We start from the raw sequence: 26,886 nt of genomic DNA on the forward strand, positions 1-26,886 counted from the left end.
GATTCATTTTAATCATTCAAATTGATTTTTTTTTTTTGTGGGGCAATGAGGGTTAAGTGACTTGCCCAGGGTTACACAGCTAGTAAGTGTCAAGTGTCTGAAGCCAGATTTGAACTCAGGTCCTCCTGAATCCAGGGCCTGTGCTCTATCCACTGCACCACCTAGCTGTCTTCAAATTGACATTAATTGAACTCATATTCTCTCCTTTCTACATTAACAGTTCACATAAATCAATTCTATTTTGAACTTTCTACTTCACGATGTCAATGATGTTATGCAAAAATTGATGTGTTTTTTTTTTAATTATAGCAGATCAAAAGTACTAGGAAGAAAATACATTGATAAAGTCATCAATTTTTGAAGGAGATTGTTTTCCTCAATTTGTGAAACACGCAGCTATGTGTCTTTTAGCATAAACTGCTCTCCACACCCACTGCCTATCCAAAGTCTTGCTCCTATTACATCTTCATCCCTTCCATTAGCTAAATTTTTCTCTTGACCATCTCCTAAACCTGGATGATAATGATACTCTTAATTCTCCTGTCTGATCAGTGTTCTGAACACCATTAAACATATAATGCCAGCTCTAAGGAGAGGGTAGGAATAAAGCCTTGCTTGACAAACACCATTCTTAACTTTGTATACTCTTGCTATCTTGTACTTCTTGGTCTATATTTTAGTCAATTAACTTTTTAGTAAAATCACCTAATTTTATATATGTATAACTTCTTTGAACCATTATTATAAATTCTTTAAATAATTTTATTCAGCTGTGTACAGCAATTGCCCCCAAAATGTTTAGATTATTGTTTATTTTTTTTTCCTTTGTAGTTCACCATTATTATAACTAAAGCTCTGTAGTTTAAATCTCCTTGGAGTTTTCCTATGACCTTACCTGTTAAAAGTGATTTTTTAAAAAGTGGAAATACTTTTAAAGCATAAATTTGGAAAAATGAAACAGCCAGGATCATGCACCTTGCTGCTCAAAAGATTTTTTGTTTGTTTTTTCTACCACCTTATTGTCAAGCATAAACAGCAACTTCCATTTACACATGACACCATTAATAAACTACCTTCCTCAGAGTCCAGCATTCCATTTGAGAACTCGGAAGTTGGGTGGTGGTGGTGAATGATTATTGTTTTCAAACATTTGGAGGGATGTTGTGTGGCAGTTCCAAGAGCCACAATAATGTTCAATGAAAGGTACTTACAGGGGGCAGCTAGGTGGCACGGTGGATAGAGCACCGGCCCTGGAGTCAGGAGTACCTGAGTTCAAATCCAGCCTCAGACACTTAACCCTTACTAGCTGCATGACCCTGGGCAAGTCACTTAACCCTAATTGCCTCACTAAAAACAAACAAACAAACAAAAAACAAAAAACAAAGGTATTTACAAGAAGGGCTATTTCAACACTATAAAAAGAAGTCTTTCTAATAAAACTGTCAATCAATGTGTGGGATATGATAGTGAGTATCTTATCACTTAGAGGTATTTAATCAGAAGTTGAATGACCATTTATTAAAGATTGTAAAATAAGTTCTGGAATTGGTTTGGCAGGTAAACTAGATTTACTATAACTAAAATCCTTCCCAAGTCTAAGACTCTTTTTCAGAATAAAACACAAGTGTTTTTAACTATGTACTACAGAATCAATGGACGTTGATTTACACAGAAAATTGCAAAACATTTTATACAAATTGGACAAATATTGCTACAAAAAAGACCAAAAAGTACCCTTAATATACTTTATATTCAGTTAGCCACACCTTTTCAAAATATTTGATTTCATATTCCAGGATAATTCCGTTGGGACGATCTGGCTCTTGCCAAGACAAAGAGATGCTATTTTTTGCAATCTTTCCTTTTTTCACATTAGTTACTGGAGATGGTGCTGGAAAATAGAACAAATAAATAAAAATGATGATTAGTATATCACTGTCTTTCAAATTTAATGCTTATGCCTAAGCACAGGAATGATTACATGATTTTTTCCATTTTGTAATGTTACATTTAATTCCAATTCAGTATCTCTCAGTTCATTTCTTATATTCTTATATCTCATCTTCCTTATAACATCTCAATGCAAATACAGAAGTATGAAAGTAACAAAATGAAAGTCATAGATTAACTATATTAAGCAGAAGTTTTATAAGGAAAAAATTATAAAATTGATAACAAATTGAACAAACTATGAGCACTACTTACTATAATGGGAATATAGAAAGTGCTTGAATAAAACTGTGGTGATAATCAAGTCTAACCACCAATTTTATGAAGTAGTAAAACAAGGCCCAGGGACTTGAAATGACTTTCCCAAGGTCATAGAGGAAATAAATGGAAGATACTATGCCAGAAAAAAATTAATGGCCTATGTTGGTTCATATATAAATATTTTTGGGTAGCTCTCATTTATTTGTAAAATTGACCATTATGAATCTTTTCATTTACCCATTTAGTACTTAGCAGTAAAATTAAACCTGAAAGAAAAAATGTTTTTAAAAACTAGTTCATTGATATTGGGCTCATAAAGCAGAATAGCATTTTTACCATATGCTATTTCTTGTATGAATTGTCTTTGTAATTGTGATACAAATGACAAGGTTTATTTGTTCATGTTTATACAATATTTGTTTTGCCTATTTTTCAGTGTCTGACAGGTATGAGATAACAAAAGACAACTTTTGAATGGAACTATACCTAAATATTATTCACTTGTATATTTGATTAAGGATAAACAATTACATGTACCATAAGCAGAAATAAAGTACATAACCTGTCTTTTTGTTTTTTAATTTTTTGTCTGAACTTATGATTTCTTTGTTAAGGCATTCCCAAGGATATTAATTTTCTCTACCAATACAAATTGGCAGTTCTCCTGTAATTTACATATTTAGAGAGTGACCAGGGAGCATTCAGTTCAATGACTTGCTCATGATCACACATGATGTATGTGAAGCAAATAAGTACCATAGTGCATAACTCAAGAATCAGAGAAGTACTAGTTATAAGATCCTGGAAAAGTTATTTAAACTCTATTAGCCCCAATTCCCTCAAATTTAAAGTGGAGATAATAATAGCACCTACTTCACAAAGTTATCATGAGGATCATATGAAATAATATTTATATGGTGATTTTTAACATGTTATTACAATTGCTATTGTTGTTGTTTAGAGAGACCTCTGAATACAGGTCTTCATTACTGACCATCTATGTATTATACCATTTCACCTCATAATGTTAAACAAGAATGTGAACATTGAAATAATTAGTAAATATGCTTAGAAATATTTGAATTTCTGATGTCACATTGAAAAAATTGGATATTAATTAGAATCTTTATGCTTTCATTCAATGTAACTGACTGGCTATTTCTGTAGTACTCATGGTGGACACAACTATAGTATATTACCAAAGAAGTGAGTATAATAGGTGACAAAAAAAAAAATAGTCCTCTTCGGGCACATAATGAGCATATGCTTATAAGGTTTTTTTTTTTAATTTTTTTAATTTTTTGCCAGGAAGTGAGGGTTAAGTGATTTGCCCAGGGTCATACAGCTAATAAGTATCAAGTGTCTGAGGCCAAATTTGAACTCAGGTCCTCCTGAATCCAGGGGCTGTGCTTTATCCACTGCACCACCTTGCTGCCCCATGAGCATATGCTTATGAAGTTGACTTGATTTTGACCAGAAAAGGAGGTGGAATGATAATATAACAAGAGGAGGGGATAACAGATATGCACACCATGTGTTCCACTAGTAACACTGTGATATAAACAGATAAAGAAGAAGGCCCTCAAGATATTGGGTAGATCTGAGGATTTAAGGAAGTATATGGGCAACACAAAATAGGCAGGAATGAAGGGACTATAATTTCACCACTGGAGGCCATACACACAAGTGTTTAAGTACTATTAATTGCTTATGGATTTATAAAAGTATCATGTTTAAGTGGTGATGCAACATGTTATATATATTTTGAGACTTTTGTGTTATGAAGATGTGATCTTTAGAAATAGAGAATGCACTTTTCAGTCTAAAATAGCTTAGAGAAATAAAACATGTTCAGCATAATTTGCCAGAAATCATGGCACATAGTACAGATATGGATAGAATATCCATACTGGCCAAATGTGACAAAAAATTGCCTTCCCACTGTAGGAGCCAAATTTAATATGGGGAGAGTTAATTGGGTGGCTCACTGTAATACTGGGGTTCAGAAAATAATGAGGCATCTCGAGGTCTAAAGTTTACTCCCTTCTAAACAGCCAAGTCCAATAAGAAAGGAGATTAACAGCCTCTTTTCCACAAACAAATCAGGTTTGGGAATAAAATATATAACAAAGGTGAAGTTAATAAAGTCAGGGACAAGGGAAAAGGCGAAGAGAAAAATGAATAAGTTCCATGGCTCTAGCAAAGACTGTCTCAATCCTAAAACTTGCTTTGAGCTCAGCTAATTTGAAGAGCTGGCCTCGTTTCTATTAATTTCCCACCTGGGGTCCATAGTTTCTATGGGAGGCAGCTGTGCAGCTCCTCTCCAGTCCACTCTTGGAAGCTCACCAAGAGGAAAGAGCTCTCTCAGCCTCAGTGTTCTCTTTTCTACCTTTTCTCTCCCTCCCCCAAAAGGGAGGTCCTTCATGTTGCTTGGCCGAGAGTGGTTGCCCTGGTGACATCAGTAGTATACATCATTCTGGGCAGGCCAGGTATAGCCTATATCTAATCATCCCAAGTAAGTACTTAGTTGGTTTCTCAAACAATACTAAATCAATCAGGTGGGACCCCTGGGCATCTACCACATTCCATTATTTTATCACACCACCAAAGCTTGTATGAAATTAAAGGGTAGTTTTAGGGAAAAAATGTTGCTTATTTGCTATTCTGGACTATTCCAGCAAGTCAGGGCTTCTTAAATTTTTTCTACTCATGACCCTTTTTGCCCAAGAAATTTTTAGAAAAAATTGACCCCCACCAGGTATAGAGATATATAAAATAGGTATACATAACCTTTTACTGTTGCCATATTCTTGCAACCGCTATATTCAGTTATGGGACCCCACTATGGGGTCATGACCAACAATTTAAGAAGCTAGGCTGTAAGTAATATTTAATAGTATTAGGTTCAAGATCACTGCTGATTTGCTCAAGGTAAGATTGAGCCTATATTAAACTCTTTACTGTAGGCCAAGTGAGAGGAAGGTATGGCAGTAGAGTTGCTCATTCTGTTGCTTTTTTACAGGAAAGTGATTTGCTAAATGTAATTTGATAGAAGAAAAAGTACAAATGGAATTCTCTCTCTCTCTCTCTCTCTCTCTCTCTCACATACACACACACACACACACACACACACACACACACACACACACACACACTCAATGTTGACCATGACTTCAGATCCAATGTATCCCATACAGAAAAAAAATCAGGAAGGCAACTTTTAGATATCAATATTTTTTTTCAGTAATGTGCTTGATTTTAGCCAATAAAAGTTTCACAAGAATTTACATATTCATTAAAAAACTTGGAGCAAGAATGAGATATATTTCTTTCTCTTCCTCTCAGGAAGATCTTTAAATGATTGTATAATTTTTAAAAAAGATGAAAATTTATTCCAAAATATTCTTCTTGTTAAATTCATATAGTATCTTAAAATTTTCTTCTCTAACATAGACCACATAAAAATACCTTGAAAATTCATGCAATATTATGAAAATTATAAAAATGATAATATATGCACACATATATGATTTGTGTATATATTATTCCATATATACATGTATTTTACATATATGTATGTGGGTGTTTTCATCTGAATGTGAGTGTATAAGATCTCCTAGGCACACAGTAAAATCACAGAATCTTAGATCGAAAATTTAAAGGAACCTTAGAGATTATTTAATTCAAACCTCTGATTTTACAGCAAACATAACTGAGGTATTTAAGTACATGGTCCAAGGTCACACAGATATAAGTGTCAAAGATAGAGTTTGAACCCACATCCTGTGATTTTAGATTTAATATCCCTTACATTGTACTATACCATCTAAATTAATGCATGTACTGTGATTTTTCAATGGGCCTATTTCTTTTTTTTTGGCAGGGAAATGGGGGATAAGTGACTTGCCCAGGGTCACACAGCTAGTAAGTGTCAAGTGTCTGAGGCCGGATTTGAACTCAGGTACTCCTGAATGCAGGACCGGTGCTCTATCCACTGTGCTACCTAGATGCCCCAGTGGGCCTATTTCTTGACTATAGACATGTTAAAATTTCAAATTGACTTGGTTTACTTTAAAGAAATGTCTAAAAACAGAAATAATCAGTACTAGATTCCTTGAAATATACCTCTTTAAGATTTAGTAGTATCCAAGTGAATATTACCTCATAGGTCATTCAAGCTTTTTTTTTTTTTTCTAAACATCAGCATCTATATCTGTCCAATAAACTCTTTACAATCTCTGTTGCTTCAAAGGATATAAAGTAAGTATTGTTAAAGGTCCCTGGCCAGAATACTAGCTAAATGTCATTTCTGAGAGCAAGCCAGATTCTGGAGCAATGTCCTAAGACCAGCCCCAGGATGGTGATAACTGTATAAAATTGATGAAAGTCTGGACACTGGCAGCCCCTAAAAACATACTAACCATGCACACATTGTGAAAAACAGCAATACTCGATTACAGCAAATTATTCTCCAGGTCCATTATGTATTCAAATAACAGTAACTACGCATGGTATTGCCAAGGGACAAATTCCCTTTTTTTTTTCTTACCTTCTTTCTCTCACCAATCTCTCCTAGTCATTTCCTGTCTATATAAGCATTCATTTAAACAAGTAATATTGAGGTAGTATGCAACATATAATAGATAATTCTGAATTAGAACATCTTTAACCCCAATTATTGAGTTGAATCATTCTGAACTGTTAAAAAATATTATTTTCTCTACTGAAGAACAATTAATTAACATGCTGCAAAAACAAGTAATGAAGACAACTAACAAATTAAATTCTTCTCCATCCCCTGATTTCTAGCCAAACAGGATGTGGAAGTAATCCAAATTATGATTTTCTGTACTGTAAGGGATCTGTAAGTGCCATTTTATCAGGCCAGATATTGTATTTGCTACTCTTTCAGGCCAATCAGAGCTCCTCATGAGTATTTCTCACTGATTTGTTGGGCTTACTGACAATGACATCAAATGGCCAACTTTAAGGAAAAATATTATCATATGAGTAAAGAAAATGAAATTTTTCACATATGCTTCACAAGTACAATCAACCACCCAAACACATAGATCCAGAGAGAGAGAGATTGGCCTTTTCCCAAGGACAGAATACCTCAAGGAACCTAATCTAGAGACAGCAGCTTTATAAAAAAGAGGTCAAACAGATCATAGCACAGTTGCCGTTAAGTAAAACTTAGAAAAGTATTTTTAAAATAGCCACAACAGTAGCTATGGCTTCTTATCTCCTTATCCTTGTTGTTTCCATTTAGTAAAATAATATGCTGAGGGACCAATATGTTAGGTGTTATAGATTAGAAAAAAAAAAACAATATTAAGGTATGGTCTAACCCTAACCCTAATACTAATAACTACTGATAAATATTTCTACTTTTTTGTCTTTACAAAAATTTTATGAAGGTAATTTATATTTCCAAACACTTATTAAGATCATTTTGATAAGTAGTATGAAAATGGAAGAGATTACATACATAAATAATATATATGCATATATATATCATATATGTCATATAATTGACCAAATGTCAATACAAAATCTCATGGTAATAGTTTTGTTGATTATTTACAATTTTTTTTATTCAGCATAGTAAATTTTAATCTGAAAGGATTTAATTTGCACTAAATATGTATGTTTGTCCACATGCATTACAAAATTATATGAAATTTTTAAAAAAGAAAGATTTAATGATAGAGATAGATACTGTTTTCTAAGAAGTAGTCTCTCAATGCATGTTGCATATATGTAGAGCTAGGATAAAACTTAGATATTACCTAGTTCCACCACCACATTTTATAGCTAAAGAAGCTGAGAACAAAGTTTAAATGATTTGCCTAAGTTCAGACAGGAGAAGGGTAACTAGAAGAGTGAAATAACTAAAATATATGCCATATGATGATACACTGAAGTAGGGATAATGGAACAAAGATAGTTTCCCTAGTTCTTTCAACCTATTGTCATATGGCAAAGACAAGATTTTTCACCATTCTATTTGAATTCCCTCAGGATTTTCTCTTATTGCTGTCCAGATATAGACTGATCAAGGCAGAATATTCTAGGACTTTTACCTCCTTATTCTTGAAAATTATGTTTTTATGGATATATAGTCAACTGTCATGCTTAAAATATTAAATCCTATTGTATACTCCCCTATATTTTTATGGCGACTAGCATATATTTTAAAATGTGAATAGGAGTGTAGTGAGCCATTTAATTTCTGTATTTTCAAGTGGCAAACAGTCTACTTAAAAATAGTGAAAAATCTGAAGTGAGTAGATATTTTTTCCCTGTTGTATCAATTCCACTCTCTTTTCCAGTTGTGGAAACTGGAAGATGAATAAATTGAGATGTGAAAAGGAAAGATATCATCATCATAAAGTATGTACCCAAAGTCAAAAAAGACAATATAGGGTTCAACCTTGAGAAATAATTTTCAAAAAGTATTTGTCATAATAAAGTATCTTTTCCCCCCTCATGAATTTTGTGTCGCCCCCACTGAACATTTATCAATAATTTCTCCTTCTCATTTTTGTTATTCTTTCTCTTGCTTTCCATGGGATTAAAATATTTAGAATACAAAACTCTCTCTCTCTCTCTGTTCCTCTGTGTGTATCTATATGTGTGTCTGTGTGTCACTCTGTCTCTCTCTTTAGTACTGTTCTCATGTAAAAATCTAGATGTCACATCTCCTAACAAGGTTCACAGGAGTTGTCTCCCATGGGGCAACCAATAGCTGCCTTTTCATCTTCTACAGCTCTTCTTGATGTCACACAGATCTTTAACAGTAGATCTATTTAAATTTCAGTAGCTTTTATTGTAGGTCTTTTTTCTATTTCATGCATACCAGTGTAGTACTTGAGCTGTCCAACAGATTATGTTTATCTCCTACTTATATAACCTTTCTATTAAGTTTTTTTTGGGGGGGGGGGCAGGGCAATGAGGGTTAAGTGACTTGTCCAGGATCACACAGCTAGTAAGTGCCAAGTGTCTGAGGCTGGATTTGAACTCAGGTCCTCCTGAATCCTGGGCCAGTGCTTTATCCACTACACCACCTAGCTGCCCCCTCTATTAAGTTTTTCACATAGTAAGTGTAAATAAACTGTAACATATCTCCAAAAATGTATCCCTTCACTGGGGAGACATTGTGAAAAGAATCTGGTAGGGGAGAGAAATATTGTTTTAAACAATAAAATTGTGACATTTCTTAACTTTCCCCCCTTAAATTTGATAGGTTAATTTTAAAAATACTTATCTCTTCTTAATAATTTGTGGATATATACTGACTATATCACAATTCTGTCTTGTATTGTGTTAATATGAATGTATAGATCACCTAGATTTGATGGAGCTGCCTTATTATTCAAATGGATTTTATTTGACTATGGATTAGTAGGAGCAAAATGCCCTTTGCTCAAAGACTTCAAACTGAAACCAGACAGTAGCTATTTACTTTACTCAAGCAAATAAACAAATTTAAATGTCCCTTTGAAATTCTTATTCACTATCTTCTTTCACAAGAAAGTGAATAGATCATATTGTTCTCCTGATGAACCATCTTGGCCTCCTTGTCTTTATAATACCCTTCCCATCTCCAAATAATCTAACCATAATATCTACTTTAAATTGACCTAATAAAATGGTTTGTATTGTTTAACTGATATACATTTGTAGTATTTGGTTTGAATTGATTTGTATAGAGACAATGAAGATATTCTGTAATCTATGAGTAATAAATCCTTAAAAACCCTTAGAAAGAACTCCCTTCTGAGGAGGGGGTTCTCCAACATGATCAAATTGGTATTATTTTGTTCTGTCTCTGCTCTGCTTTATCTTGTAGGACACATTATGTTCTCTGATTTGTATTTTAGGCATGTTTGCTGATCTGTTTTTTTTTTTTTGGAGGACAGGTATGGAAACAAATTGTAGGAGATATAAGATTAATTTATCTTTTTGTAGGAAACATGCAGATTAAACTTTATTTAATTTTCAACAATGGATATACATGTACTCAGAGTCAAGTCAATAATAGAGAAATTGGCTTGGTCATGGTGCTTTAATTTTTCCTTAGTTTTTTTATAAGGTATTACAAAGTTAAGATACCTATCTATCATCTATATACATATGTGTGTATATATATTGCATATGCGTGGACACAAATGCATATCCAAACAAATTGGGAAGAGTTTGGACATGTTACAGGAAGATTTATATATATATAAAACTGATTTCATTGGTTCAAACATTGTAGTTTCTTTCCAAATTTTAACATATCTGGGTTATTGTGGTCCATACTAATAAGAAGACAGAAAAAAACATGTGCCTTAATCAGTTTCATTTATTTAAAAAAAAAATCACAGTCTCCTCACACAAACAAAACTCACATTGTATCTTAAAAGCCTGCAAGTGAAGACTTTGATACATGATCTTTGTGAAGACAAAAATTTACACTGAAAATGGTTTTAAAGTATATTGTTTCTATAGGAATAATATATTAATAAAATGAATTCACTTAGTTAAAAAATAGAGCAGTGGTAGTTGTTTTTTTTCTTTCTCTAATAAGAATAGCAGAATATTTAAAAGAATTAAAAAAAGCCCTTTAAAGAGGCTGAAGGAGATGGCTTATTTAAGAAGAAATCTTTGGGACCATAAAACAAACCTCTGTAATACTATCTACTTCAAAACATTGATTCTAAGTCATGACTGAACAGTCTAATATCAGTTTGTGAATTTATACAAAACAAAACAAAACAAAACCTGGCTATTATATGACTGAATTTTGGGTTGACACAAAAATCATTCATATTCATAATATTACGTTATTAGAAGGAAATCCCAAAATAATTGAGCCTCACTATCTAGGTAGAAAAACTAAGGAGAATCCCCTTTCCTTTTTTTGTCACATGAGAGGTTAACATTTCAGTAATATCAGTGAAAAAATAATAGTAAGAATTATGTATTATTATCTCTAGCAGAACATCCACTTTACAGCAATTATCTAAGAAATAGTTTGGTCAAAAAAAATCTTTTACTATAAGGTTTATTGAAATAAAATAATGCCATAGTTAATGAAGTTATCATCAAAGCGGTGGTTACCACCATTATTGACAACTTAGTAAAAAAATTAGTTGCAGTGATATATTGCCATAAAGTACACGAAACTAATTTTATTGGGTCAATAAGACAGCTCGACAGTAACTTCAACATGACACTTGGTCAAGTGCAAAATAGAAACACTTTTCCTAAACCTGAATATCTAAATTACTGTTGAAATTAATGAGTAACAGCATCTTTAATTTAAGAAAAAATCCTAACTTTACAATTTATGTTTTAACTCCATCAAAAAACTTTAACAAGTCAGATTTGTTTTCATTCATTTATTCCATAAGCAGTACGTGCATGTGTGCTGTTGTGTTCTAACACTGTTCTAAATGCTAGGAATAAAAGACAAAAAGCAAACAGATCCTGCCCTCGAAGAAATTCATTCTATAAGGGAAATTGCATGTACACAGTTAAATCTATATCAAATATATACTAATGTAACCTGGAGTTATTGGAGAAGAAAGGTAGCAACAACTGAGATGTGGAGATTAGAGAAGACCTCATATGGGAAATAGAACTTAAATAAATCCTTGCAGGAAGGTAGTAATTATAAAGAGCATAGAGAGTTACAGGAAGAAAGATAAAAAAAAAATCCAATGGAAAAATAGAGTTAACAATAAGAAGTCTATTTTCCGTCTTTCTCATTTTTTATGGGACTGTCAGATATATTATTACCACATCATTAATCAGCATTTTAAATAAATTCAATATCCATCATTAACTTTTAGAACCAGATCAGTCTTCCCATATAACTGAAATCATTAAAAAGCTATTACATTTTGATACACAAATACCTTGTCATTCCCTCTGAGGTATATTACAAAGTAAATTTTATTAACTTGGGGTTTCTTACCCCCAACCCCATAAAGATATTTCCATGACAGTAGAATAACCAAAAAAAAAAACAATCTTAAATGAAGTTTATCAACTATTACCACAACATTTCCTCTCCATCCAAAATTAAGGTATTTTTGACCATGCTTATTTTTAATAATGTACAGTAGCATCAATAACAGATTTCTAGCCAGATAAAAATAAAGGTTAATGATTGCAGCCAGCTAATTTTTAAAACCACAGATGAAAGCTGTCTTAACATTCTGTTTCTAATTAGCGATGTTATCAGATATTTAAAACCCTAGTTCTTACTATTGGATTAATTGTGTTGACAAAATCAAGTCATATACTCTCCAAGTGTTGTGAAATACTATTTGCTATGCTCAACTGCTTTGATGCTACAGAATATACTTCCATTGAAAATGAAGACTTTCATCCACATCCATGCCATCAAAATTGCCATCTCCTAAGGATATTGGAAGTATAGGTTTTACATCAGTATGTCCCTTAAATTCAACTAAGAGTCTAGTTTTGTTTGTTTTTTGTTTTTTGTTTTTTGTTTTTTTTTGTGGGGCGATTGGATTTAAATGACTTGCCCAGGGTCACACAGCTAGTAAGTGTTAAGTGTCTGAGGCCAGGTTTGAACTCAGGTTCTCCTGAATCCAGGGCCGGTGCTCTATCCACTGTGCCACCTAGCTGCCCCAAGAGTCTAGTTTTAATGTTCTTATCATGTGACATTTTATTTTACATTAATTTGTGAAGGATTCTTGTCTTCTCAAAGACAGGGGTAACATTTCATTTTTTCCTCCCCATCAGAGCTTAACATAGTGCATTAAACCTAGAATATTATTAACTGTCTATTACATGAATTAATTGTTCAAGGTTATAAATGTATAGGTCCTCAATTCCATTCATCCAATTCCTAAAATAACCTCAGTAGGTTCACCTACTCTTTTTTCCCCCCTTTTTAATTCTGTTGAAAGAAAACATCAACATGGGTCATTCATCTTCTTCCTCCCTCAGTTCCATTCACATTAATTTCTTCCATATTCAGTCTTCAAAAGTTATTTGTCTTATGCAAGGGATTTTCCCTTATATCTCCATTGATTTATTCCACTGTTCCTAACAAAAAGGATCACTCTCCCCATACATAGACCTCAACTTTTCTATTAAGCATCAAACTGGCATAATTCAGGCCTCCTCTATTTCACTGATAAACTTCTTGTAAATTTTTTGACACTATATGACTTCCTTTACACTCTCTTTCACCTCTTCAATCCCATCACTATTCTAACCTCATCGCTCTATTTGAATTGCTTTCTCCAGTCACCACTTCTGTCTTGATTTCCAATAGTAGTTTTAGAGACAAGTCTAAGATTTTACTTTTATTCCTACGTATGTCATCTTATTAGATTCAGACTGCTGTTTATGAATGCCAAGCTATTTTTGAGCCTTTGTTCTATCATTAAAGTGTCGATTATCATTGCTAGATTTGTGTCACCAGGGAATTTAATAATTATGTCCTCTAAGCTTTGTCCTGATTCATGGAGGGAGGAATAGTTTGCTTGTTAAGTAGAAGACAGACTACATTGGTTAGAGATTTGGGGAAGAAAGACCAACCAGCAGGTTTATTATAATCACTGATATACAGTGATGAAGGCCTGCACCAGGGTGGTGGCAGTGTCAAAGGAGAGAATGAGTCATACATGACATTTGTTACAAAGGTTGACATGACAGTACTTGACAAATAAAGTATGAAAATTAAAAATCAATGATGTCATGAAGTCTTAAACTTGGGTGACTGGAAGGATAGTGGCACCCTGGACAGCAATAAGGAAGTATGGGAAGGAAAGTTTGGGGACAAGAATTAATTCAATTTGGGGTAGTGGTGAGTATCCCAACCTGTTACGTGGGAGACCAGGGTTCAATTCCATGACAGGGAGCTAAAGGTATAATTCTTTACAGAGGAATCCTAAGGACCCACGTGCTTTCCCCATAACATAAGTGGCACCCAAAATTGCAGGATATGGGAAGTTCCTCTTTCCCAGAGGTAGGAACCTCCCTTTTGGGTTTCTTCTCTCCCTCTCCCACCTGACTCGACCTCTTGTCTGAGTCAAAGAGAGGTAGAGGAGGTCAGTTTTTGCAGGCAACAGTGAAGGGCAACTTGAGTCTCCCTCCCTTGCCAAAAGCTCAGCCAGATGTATGAACCATGCTCGGACCCTCGGGCTCCATGTTTCTGGATAAGAACTTTTGTGTTTGTGTATCTATCCCTTGCCAACACTTGGCTCTTACATGAGATAGGCAGCCAGCATCTCCCTCCCTTGAGAAAGCTCAACTTAACATTTGAACCATGTTCAGATCATGCTCCTTAGACAGGACTATATCTGTGTACAGCTATGGGGCAGAAATGGAATGTTCTGAAATGTTCACCTCTGGGGTGCATCCTAAGAGATTCGACTAAATTAGAACTTACAAATTTGAAAAAGAAATGCATGATCTATTATTGTAACACCGTTTGGCCAAAATATAAGTTGGAATCCCAAGAGAATTGGACTTTACACTGAACTTTTAACTATAACACCATTTTGCAATTGGACTGGTATTGTAGGTATGAAGGAAAATGGAGAGATTCCATACATACTGGCCTTAATGGCTTTAAGCCAGAAGTCAAAAGGAAAGGAACAGAACAGAATGTGCCCAGAAAAACCAACTGAATCTAAGGAAGCTATGGATAACCCTAAAAGGCCTCCTTCCTCACAGGAATTCAATGATTTCTTAGATGACTTCCTCTTGGTAGTAGTAAATCACCACAAGTACAAGTGATTAGCTAACCTTACTGGCACACCATCATCCTCTGGGACCCCATCAGCTCCTGCTCCTCAGCCTCACTCCCCTCCTGTCCTTCCCTTCACCTCTTCTTTCCTGCCTGCTTGCGTCCTTATGGGTCAACCACTGTCATACCACTCTATGACTGGGACTTCTCTTTGTCCACTGGCTGATCTCACAACCAATCTCCTGTGCCCTTCACAGCTGAGGTCCTGACACACTTGGAGTGGATGTCAGTACTCTTCTGTTTGGCCCACCCAACAGTTGTCTCCACAATCCATCCAGCTGTACCCTTGTCACATTTTGGTGGGGGGGTGCTCCAATATGTTCCCAATTCTCCTATTTTTTCCATTCAGCAGCCTCTCCCATCTGCTTTCCCTAATCTGCAGTTGCCTACACCCATTCCCCCAGCCCCCTTTGCTCCTCCCCCACCCACTCCAAAGATTACCCTGGCTCCTCCACCCAATGCTCTGGCTCCACCTCCACCTGACCCTCTGCCTGTGACCATACCTATTCCATCAGCCCCCTCTTCCCCTCCCCAGCTGGCTTTGCCCAGGTCCCTACCAGCATCTTCCACTGCTCCCCTGCTTCCTTTATGAGAATTTCCCATTGGGGAGGGTACAATCCTCAGATTAAAGATAAATTGGGGTGTTACTCAGAGAACCCCACAAAGTTCATAGATGGCTTTAAGTCTGTGACAACGCAGTCTGATCTTTCCTGGACTGACTTGCAAATTATTCTTGTCAGATATTGTATCCCCAATGAGAAAAAAAACAGATTTGTGACCTGGCTGTACAAGTAGGTGATGAATACTCACAGGTTAGAAATTGGGCTTGGGTTCCAGGAACTACAGATGTTCCAACTGGAGACCCAAGGTGAAACTATAATGATACAGAAGACAGGGCTCATAGAAACTTCATGATCACTTGCCTTGTTGGAGGAATGAGAAGGGGGATTAAGAAACAGGTCAATTATGACAAGGTGAAGTAGATCACACAGGGGCTGCAGGAAAACCCAGCTCTTTTCATGAGTTGCCTCATGGGCAATCTGAAAAAATATACTAATCTAGATCCAGAAAAGGGATGTAGGAATAACAATCCTCAATATACATTTTATTAACCAATCTGCTCCTGTCATTAGGAGAAGACTCCAGAAATTAGACTGTGGTCCCCAAACCCCACCCTCACAACTCCTTGATAATGCTTTAAAAATTTTTTATAACAGGGACCTCGTGGTAGCGAAAGAGAGAGAAAGTAAGGATCGTGCCCAATCCATAGTATAATCCTTGCTAATAGCATCAGTCATCATGTCTGCTTTCAGCAGATCTCTGAGTGGCCAAGATTATGGCAGCTGCAGTAAAAAGGGGCACTGGAGTGGGGGGATGATACTCAAAGGTGAGGCCACCTCCCCTAATTCCTTGTCCCCAGTGCAGCATCCAAGAGATTGGTCAAGTGAAAACCCAGCTCTGCAGTTTAGTCTCCTGTGGACTCAGAATTTGGGGGGCCAGGGACTATCCAGCCCTCTGTTACTGGTATCTCTATGGCCAAGCCCACTGTCACACTGGACATAGGAGGTAAGTCTATGGATTCCTTAATAGACACTAGTGTGACATCTGTCTTATTCTCTCATTCAGGTACTACTATTCCATCAAAGCAGCAGCTTTGTAGGGAGTGGGGGAAGACTCTTTAGATGTAGGCCAACACTGCCTTTAATGTGTATGCAGAAGAAATAACCTGCAGATTTCCCACAGTAGTTGATCAGTTTACTGTTACTCTTAAAATCTTTCATAGTAGAACAGTTTAAAATCAGGAATTATATGTAATGTAAAAAAGTTGCAAAGAAAAATTTTTTTTTAGTCTAACCATTGAATTGCACTGAATTAAGAATAGCCTTTTTGGCTTTTGTTTGGTTACTTAACTCTGGTAAAGCAGGCTACACCCTGTCTTCAATTAAGCCTTGCTGGCTTTCACTGAAGAAAAGAAAAAAAATCATTACTCTTTAACTCTACTCCTTATCTGATAAGTTTCTGACCTATGGGCTGAAAGTTTTCTGTATGGAGTGTAGCATGTTCGACTGAATTGGGAACAGCTGATTGATAATTGATTGGTTTTGTTTCAAGTTTTAAAAATTCCTAATTCTGTTTTAAGGTATTATGTTTCTAAATTTTCTTATAATGTATAAATTAGTGAACAGTTGTATCAACTATGATGGAAAAGCAATTTCTTTTATATCTAGATGATAATGAGGTGCAGATATAGAAATTCTAGTATAAGAAACTAGCTTTGTCACATATCTGCTATTAGTTGTGCATTTTAAAATGCAATCAGAAATATCTTAAGTACAACTTATCTGACATGCACTCTTGTCTCCTTAAGTACTTGTTGTTGTGTTTTTTTGTTTTGTTTTGTTTTTGTCTGGGACTCTTAAAATTTTGTTTGTCTGTTCCATCTAGATTCAAGGCTTCAACCTCATGGCAGCTAGAGCTAGTGCCTATCCATCTCATCCCACTCACTGGACCTCACATCTCCTTGAACTCTTCCCCTTCATTCCCCCCATCCCCCTGCGATTTCTTTGATCCCACTCAACATGAAGTAGTTACAGAAGAATCTTCCCCCCTTTACTTTATATATAGAGAAGTGGGGAATGTTATGGGCCTAGCATACCCCAGAGCTTTTCTGGGGTAAATCAAAAGAACCTTTTCCTTGAGAAACTAAACCAAAGGACAGATACACCTAACCTGTCTTTCCCACCCCTCAGGGAGATAAGATTAGGTGTGCCTTTGTGGCATGAAGGGGAGAGAGATGACTTGAGAGATCCAGAGCTGCTCCTCACACAACTTCCTCCAGCTACTAGCAGTGGGGGATGGTCTTCAAAATCATCATGATCATGCCTCCAAACTCCACACCCTTCTAATATATCAGAATATTTTTTCAGCTGAATTAGATGCTTTGGGAACAAGTTCAAAGGGTTTTCCTGTGTATCATGCCTGTAGCCATGGGTTAACTGTTTGAAAACAAGCAAGATGTGAACAAGAATCATGCTTCCTTAAAAATACACACACACACACACACACACACACACACACACACACACACACACACACACACAGTCTCTCTCTCCCTGATGCCCAGTGGTCATGGCCTTTGGACTAAGACAGGGTCTTCGATTCTATAGAAAGGAAACATATGCTTTGGCAACTATTAGCCTTAATTGTTTTGGTACTTGTTTAGTAAAGGGTTCTGGTTGTTATTGTTTTTTATTGTTGTTCAGTTGTTTCAGTCCTGTCTGACTTTTCATGATGCCATTTGGGTTTTCTTAGCAAAGATACTAGAGTGGTTTGCCATTTTCTCCAGCTCTTTTTAATTTTAATTTTTTTTAATTTTATGGAATAAAATAAGCAGGTCCATAACATAGTATAATAAACAGGATTGTACATGAAACTACAAATCTAGTATGCACAAATTGCTATTCCTTTCAAATATATAGCAAACTGTTTTCTTCCCTCCCTCCCCCTGCCCTAGAGATGACTACAATTAGACACAAATAGGTATATGTGTGTATGTATGCATATATATGTGTGTGTCTGAAATTATTCTATACATACATTTCTTTCTCTGAATATAGGTAGTATCTTTCTTCACATGTCCTTTATAGTTAATTTGGATATTTATAATAGACAACATAAATTATTCATTCATTCTTAAAACAATATTACTATTACTGTACAAAATGTTTTCTTAGTTCTGCTCATCACTCTTCATTATTTTGTGCAAGTCTTTTTATTTTGTTCTAAAATCATTGAGCTCATCTTTTCTTATTGCATAGCAGTACTCCATGACAATCATGTACACAACTTTCTTTTTCTTCTCAGCCTCTTTTCACCCTATCCCTGTTTCTTCATGTTCTCTCCTTATCCTTATACTCATTTTAAATCCTCCCTTCTAAAAGTCCCTACCCTATCTAATTATACCATCCTTATAATCTTAATCACTTTTGAAAGTCCCTTCCCTACCCTATGACCCAATTTTCTCACGTCTCTAGTGCAGAAGACTTCTAAACCTCTTCAGATATATACATTGTTTCCTCTTTGAACTAGATGAGAGTAAAGTTCCAACATGACCAGCCCCTTACAGCTACCTGTTTTCTCTGTATTAGTTCTTCCTTTCATGTCCAGTTTTCATGAGATAATTTCTCCTTTTAATTTTTTGCTCCCCAATTTTGTTATTTTAGAATTACCTCATCATACAAAACTCAGCCCCACCTTTCTTTCAAACTACCTTAGTAATAATAACAGTTTTAAGGATGATATTATTAATAATACTAATTAGCATTGCTAATTAGATTACTAATATTAATTAGTACTAATATTAATTACTATTAGTGATATTACTAATATGAATAAAATTTTCATATATCATAAATAGTTTGATTTTAATGCCTGCCTTATAATTAGTTCTTAATGGTTTCATTATAATTCTTTTGGATCTTTAATATCAAATTTTCCATTGAATTCTGATCTTTTTGTTACAAATACCTCAAAGTATTTCACTTCATCAAATGTCCATTGTTTTCCATTTAGTAGTATACTCAACTTTGCTGGATAATTTATTCTTGGAGGTAACCCAAGTTCCTTTGGTCTTTTAGTGTAGAAACTACCAGGTCTTGTGAAATCCTGATTTTTTTTTTTTTTGCGGTATTTAAATTGTGTTTTTGTTTTTTCTTATTGAGTGCAGTATTGTCTCATTAACCTGGAAATTATGAAACTTGGCTATGGCATTCCTGTAAGTTTTTTGTTTTTTTTCCCTAAGATATCTCTTAGATAGTGATTTCTCAATTCTTCGTACCTTCCTACTTCTATTTAACCCCCTTGTTCTAGAAGTTCAGGGCAGTTTTCCTTGATAATTTCTGGCAATATTATATGCAGATATTTTTTAATAATAATTTTCTGGTAGTTGTACAATTCTTATATTCTCTTCTCTATCTGGTCTCCAGATCAGTGTTTTTTTTTTTTAAATGATGTTTCATATTGTCTTCTATTTTTTCTAGTTTCATTATATCTTGGTGCCTTATAACTTCCTTCAATTCCACTTGTTCCATTCTAGTTTTCAAGGAGTTATTTTCTTCATTAAGGTTTTGTTTTTCTTTTTAACTTTCTTTTCATACTTTTCTTGAGTTGCTTTCCCCCCCTAATTTTACCTTATTCTTTCTTATTTGATTTTGAATTCCTTTTTAAGTTTTTCTATGATTTCTTTTTGGGCTTATGACTATTTGACATCATTCCTTAGAGCAGGAATGTTTTTGTTTTTGTTTTTTAACCTCACTATCTTACTCTGAATATGAATCCTGATTTTCTTTTACACCAAAGTAGCTATCAGTGGTAGGGTTATTTTTCCTTTGCTTCCTTATTTTAATTTTAAATTTTTTGTATTTTATTTTTAGCAGTTGAATCTTATTATTATGCAGTTTTAATCCTGAGTAGTGGTGATATTGCTCTTGGCCTCAGGTACTTTATAGTGTTGTTTTCTGAATTCTATCTCAGGGCTCAACCTCAAGATATCCTCCCGTACTCCCCATACATTCAACCACACTGTGCCCAAATGTGCTTGCTTCCTGTGGTACTCCCTTAACCAGACTTGTGCTAGTTCCTGTTTCTCCACAGTTACAGCTAGGGATCACATTTGGTCAGCACTGTTAGGCCTGATTCTACATTCATTTTATGACAATTTTTTGTCTATTTATAGAGGAAATATGGAGTCTGGAAATTTCTGACGTACTCCTATATCTTCTTAGAATGCATCCCCTGTCCTGCTCATTTTACAGATGTGGAAACTGAAACAAACAGGATTAAGTGACTTGTCCAGGATCACACAGCTAGTAACCGTCTGAGGTGGGATTTGAACCAAAAAGGATGAGTCTTTCTGACTCCAGGCCTTGCAACTCTATCTATTGAAACACCTAGCTTCCTAATAAAGGGATCTTATTGCTTCTATACAATGGAGTTGAAGTGTATACCTTATCATAGTAGCAGGGATTTAGAACTGGAAAGAATTTCAAAAATCATCATTACCCTCCTCATCTCTACCTGGTCCAAAAGAAAATTAAAAAAATAAAAAGATGTCAAAGCTATGTATTGTAATGTGTGATTATGAATTCATTTTAGGACAGGACTATGAGGAAGGAAGTGCAATAGAGATGGATAATAAAAGAAATTCTGAGAAAAAGATTTAGGCAAAGGCATCTCAATAGTAGTAGCTTGGTACAACAGGATGCTTGGCTAACTTAGTGAATGTTTTTGCTGGAAGAGGTAACTTCACTTTCTTGAAAGCTATATACTTCTTATACATCAGACAGGTTTATTATATTTGGCAGTATGAAACCACCCATGTGTTGAGTTTGGATGAACAAGAATAATTATTTTCTTGCATTTATCTCCACCATTAAACAAGAAAAATTAAAACTTTTGTATAATTATGCTTAGTTCAAAAAAGATAATTATAAAATCCACCAGGATCTTAAATATATGGATCTCTATTTTCACCTGAAGTCCATTGCCCTTCTGCCAAGAGGTGGTTAGAATGCTTCATTATCAGTCCTTGGGAATCTTTATTGGCCATTGTATTCATAATGGTATTTAAATCTCCCAAAGTTTATTGTCATTTTAATGTTTTGTTATTGTATGCATTGTTCTACTGGTCCTTCTCACTTCACTCTTTATCAGTTCATATGAGTTACCAGGTTTCTCTGAAATCATCCTTTTCATGCTTTTTTTATAGTACTCTAGTATTTTATTAAATTCACATACAATGATTTGTCTAATCTTTCCTCAGTTGACAGAAATCTCCTCATTTTCTATTCCTTACTACTACGATAAGACCTGCTAAAAATATTTTTGTATATGTTTGTGTGTATTTTGTTTTTTCCTTTGATCTCTCCAGTGTATACATTATAGATTTTTTCTAAACTAGTATTCTTCTTGACGCTGTGGAAAACTGTCACAGATAAATGCTCCACCTGCATAAAAAAAGTTCATTTCCTAGCTGTCCACATGGCAATGGGGGAAGTTCCAATTGGAATCTGTTTCTAGGCTAAACCAGCTAAGGCCAGTTGAAACTGGTCTTGTGGTTTGACCATCAGCACACAAGTTACTGCAGAGGGGAACTAAGACCAAATAATGTATAAAGAAAATAAAGAGCAAGGGGCTCCAAAATGTGGGGAATAGGAGATGTAAATAGGGGTGAAGACTTCTGTGGGTCACTTAGGTGCTTTGGGTAGGCTATAAACCCTATGGTACCCAGCGAATGAGGAAACAGGGGAGGGAACATTAGACATAGTAGGGAATAAAAGATTGTGTATAAGTCAATGTGTGTAGCTCTACTCAGGTCACCTGCTCTTGCAAGACTATTTTAATAAATATTCTTTGCTTCACCAATGGCCTCTGCAGTTCTTGGTAAGATGATTGTTTCTTACAAACCCTTTACTACAATTGACACTACTGATGACCTCCTTAGTTCCTTTCTTCAATCTGTTTTTTTCATTATATTGATCTTTCTTGGATGTCTTCATACCTAGTTAACCACTTTTTATTCTTCTTTGGTGACTTTTCATCTATATCATGCACCTTGTATGTTGGCAATAATACCATATCAAGATCCTGTTCCATCCATACTCTTTTATTTGGGAATCACATCAGCTCCCATGAGATCAATACTCATCTCTAATCTGTATGTCCAGCCTTCATCTCTGCTGAGTTCAAATCCTACATCAATAACTACCTATTGGACATTTTTATAATGGATGTCCTGTCCTGTAGGGGTCTCAAATGCAATCTGTTAAGAAGCGAACTTTTTATTTTTTTTTCTAAAAGCCCACCCCCCTCCCAAACTTCCTTATTATTATAAAACACATCTTTTTGGTCATTCAGGTTTATAACCTTGGTGTCTTCTCAAATCCTCTAACTTAAAGAAGACTGATATATCTCATTATTAATGTAATTATGTAAGATGGCCTCCAGTCTTTCTTCTTATTTATTATGGAATAGGACATCAAATAATCCTACCTATTAGAATTGTGTATGAAAAAAAAAATCATGAATGGGCTTCATTTGAAGATCTGGAGAAATAACTTATCTGTAAAAGCCAAAAACTTTGACATATAGACATCACAAAAATTCTATTTAAATGATTGGCTGAGAGACATGCTTTTGTTTATTCCCCTTGTACTTGGCTAAGTTTCAGATAGTAGAAGTTGCCAGGGAAGTGATCTACATAACTATGACTGCACGATAATCATCACAAAATATCTTGGGATAAAATAACATATTTCTATGAAATATTTCATCTAATAATTTCAAAGCATCCCAAAATATTTGAGCTTTTATAATCCAGAATAAAATGGACATGTTTTATTTAGTATAAATAATCAAGGTAGTTAACTGAATAAGTTATCTACTAGTAGCTAAATCAGTCCCTTAAGGTATTTCCTTTTCTGGGTAGCCTTATGTAAATCCAAGTGCACTTGGAGGATGCATACAATTACCTATAAACATTGATTAGAGGTCAAGACACAGTGAAAAAAGTAGAATCATAGAATAAGAAAACAAGAAAAGGGACTCCCCTTACCCTTAATCTTTCTACAAATAATTTGTTTCTGCCCAAGTATTAGATCAAAAGTTAACATTAAATTTCAGATCACAAAAGTATTATTTTTCCTTCTGAATTATTTTCATTTATTTTCTTTTTGTTTTTACTGGCGAAGAATTAGAGTTTGGAAGAATGTGACCAAATAAATGCTGATTCTCCTAATTAGGAATTCTTCGACTATATTCTTCCCAGTATAAGGACACATAATACTACCACTGTGACTTTCCATCTCCCATTTCTGTGTTTTTGCAAAGACAGTTGCCTATACTTTATCATCGGCTCTTAGAAACTGTGGCTTCAAGATTCAGCTCGAGTGTCATGTCCTCCATGAGGCTTATTCCTACCCACTATCCAGCTGTTAGCACCTTTGCAAAGTTCATATTTACATTTTTGTGTACATGTTGTCACACACATAATGCCAACTAACCTTCCTTCACAAAAGGTAATTTCATTGAGATAAGAGACCAGTTGGTCTTTGTCCTTAGATTCTCAGTGCCCAGAACATCAATGTTCTGTTTGATCAATGAATGATCACACATACATACATATAAAATCCAGCTTCTTTTATAACAAAAAAATGTAAAACAGAACAGTAACAGGACTGATGTTTGGGGTGCTGCACTACTGATTTCCACCCAATTTGTCCCCCAACCATTGTGGTCATTCATCTAGTTTTGAATCCCCTTAATTACCCCTCTCCAACTTTTCAACTAGATAAGCAAAATGGACTTTACCAACTGTTTTGCTAAAATTGAGGAAAATATATCTTTAGTGTTTATCAGATCTACCAATCTAGTAACTGTCCAAAAAGGAAATTAGGTTAGTGTGGAATAAGTTCTAGATAAAAGTTGTATTGTCTCTTCATGATTAATGCTTGCCATTTCTTTGCCCTAGTTATCTCTTTTCAAATATCTTTTAAAATTTTGCCAGAAATGCGAACCATGTTCACTGATAGGTTGGTATACTATAGAAAGATCTTTAAAAAAATCTGGAAATTTGTCCTTCTTTCATCCAGTAGAGTTTCACCTGCTGATTTTCATCATTTTTCAAAAATCACTTATGTAGGCTCAGTAATCCTATCTGCCATTCCTGTACTATCCTGGTATTTAGTTCATTTGGACCTGTTTTTTTGAGCTCAACAAGAACACTAAAGTCCTCTCATAGAATTTCTCAGTTTTACAGCATGGTTTGAAATCTGTTTATTGTATTAGTATCTTTGCATTTATACAACTTTTCTCTCTTCAAAATAGGTGCAGTAACAGTTTTATCTGAATGTTAAAGGGTATCAAGCAGGAAAAGCAAAAAATAAAATAAAATAATTTTTTTAATTAAAAAAAAAACTTTGAACAAAACTACTGTTTGCCACATCAACAACTTCTATTTCTTTATCCTTCAAGGGGAGTTTTTTTTTTTTATCTTTTCATCAGCTGCTATTTAATTCCAAATAAAATAAAAATATTCCAATGAGAGTCTGATAACTTTTTTTTTTTAACTTGCTGGAAAATTTCCTTTAGAACTAGGACTGCCACTCCACATAATGGAACAATCTATCTCACTAATGAATTCTAATGCTGAAGAAAAATTGCTGAACATTCTCTACTAGGTCACAGGCTATCAACTTTACTGACTTTCTGCTTCTGCCTCTCAATGGATTAGGGTGACTTCTCTAAAATATCTAGGAGAATGGGAAAATGCACACATAAATTATTTCCCTAAGAAATAGTAGTTTATTATTGTGGGAAAGGGATTATTCACCACTGTAATTTCTATCTCTCCAATTCTCTTCCTGATACATAATTTGTAATTTACATATACATAAATACATGCATAAATACATATACAAATTCAAACATATACACATATGTGCACACCCATATATACATGCATATGTGTGTATAGATCCTCTTTAACATCCAGAAACTTTCCATTATAACCACATAAAAATCCAGAAAACTCAATGTAATGGTCATAATCTGACTTGCACTTGGGTCATAAACTCTGGACACCTCAGGCAATTCCACAATGCTTAGGAGCATCATTAAATGTACCTTTATTACTAACCATTAACACACAACTTACTGTCACTGCACATTTTCAATTTGTATAGCAGGACTCCAGTATCAGTACAGAGATCTTTATCAGCTATAACAGTTTTCTGTTTGCTGCTAGAGAGGGGGAAGGTGCATTGATTATTTCATAAATATGGAGTCAAGGTTAATCCTTGCAGCCTTCGGAGAAGGAAGTGGTATGAAGGCATAATAAAGAATCATACTTAGCATTTATATGGCCTTTTCATCCTCAAAGAGTTTTATGAGGGTAAAGAACATTGAAAAATCAAAGTATGACATGGCTACTTCCTTGCATGAACATATGTAAAAGTACCAAATATGTACTTAATATGACTGCCTAGAAAGGCCCAAAAGGGGGAACATTCTGGAACTGTGTTGTTTAATTATTAACTCAATATTCTAATAACGAGTTTGTTTTGTTTTGTTTTGTTTTCAGCATAGGGAGATTGCTCCAGCAAAACAGATCTCACCTTATCTATGGTTTGATAGGTAAATCCTTGAGATTGGTCAAATGACAGTCGCACTGAATAGCTATCAGAGGGAGGATTTAAACTTGGCTATTCAGAAGCCAGGACCAGCACTGAATCAATAACTTCTCAATACCTCCTAAATAATAAATGTAATCAACAATTTAAAAGCATGATTAAACTTGGCTTGCAACTATTTTCATCTACAATGTTTTGATAAAAATAATATTTTGATAATATTAGAGATATACACACATAGCACTTTGACGTTTTCAAAGTGTTATATACACTTATAGATATGTTTATGTATAACATGCATGTGTGTTATCTATTTATATATGCATGTATTACATATGTGTGCATGTATATACTAATATCTATTTTATAGATGAAGACATGAGGTTCAAAATGGTTATGCAACTAGCTCAGCACCACATAATTAATCAAATTTGTGAATCAGGATTTACACTCAAGTCTTCTGGAATCCAAGTCTATTGCTCTATCTATCCCACTACCAACTATACATACACACACACACACACACACACACACACACACACACACACACACACTTTGTCACTCCCTAAATCTCTATCAGAGGTTCTTCTGAAGAGACTGTGTATGATACAGGATTGTTTGGGAATGGAATGAAGTTCAAAAGTGCAATACGTCAGGAACCAAAAGACATTTTTAAAAATGGTTGAGGAAAGACCATCATGTATA

The 26,886-nt window shown here is 34.7% G+C and overlaps 1 protein-coding gene across 10 annotated transcripts in view; it reads right to left on the reverse strand.

Moving 5' to 3' along the window:
- Positions 1 to 26,886, reverse strand: part of EPHA5 (EPH receptor A5) — a 522,081-nt gene that overhangs the window by 135,626 nt on the left and 359,569 nt on the right. For all 10 annotated transcript variants that reach the window (XM_043970528.1, XM_043970532.1, XM_043970530.1 and 7 more), the window contains one exon: positions 1,767 to 1,891. In XM_043970528.1, coding sequence (XP_043826463.1) covers positions 1,767 to 1,891 — 125 coding nt within the window. The remainder of the gene's footprint in view (positions 1 to 1,766; positions 1,892 to 26,886) is intronic.

Source organism: Dromiciops gliroides, chromosome 6, assembly GCF_019393635.1.
Source record: "Dromiciops gliroides isolate mDroGli1 chromosome 6, mDroGli1.pri, whole genome shotgun sequence".
Taxonomy (NCBI): domain Eukaryota; kingdom Metazoa; phylum Chordata; class Mammalia; order Microbiotheria; family Microbiotheriidae; genus Dromiciops; species Dromiciops gliroides.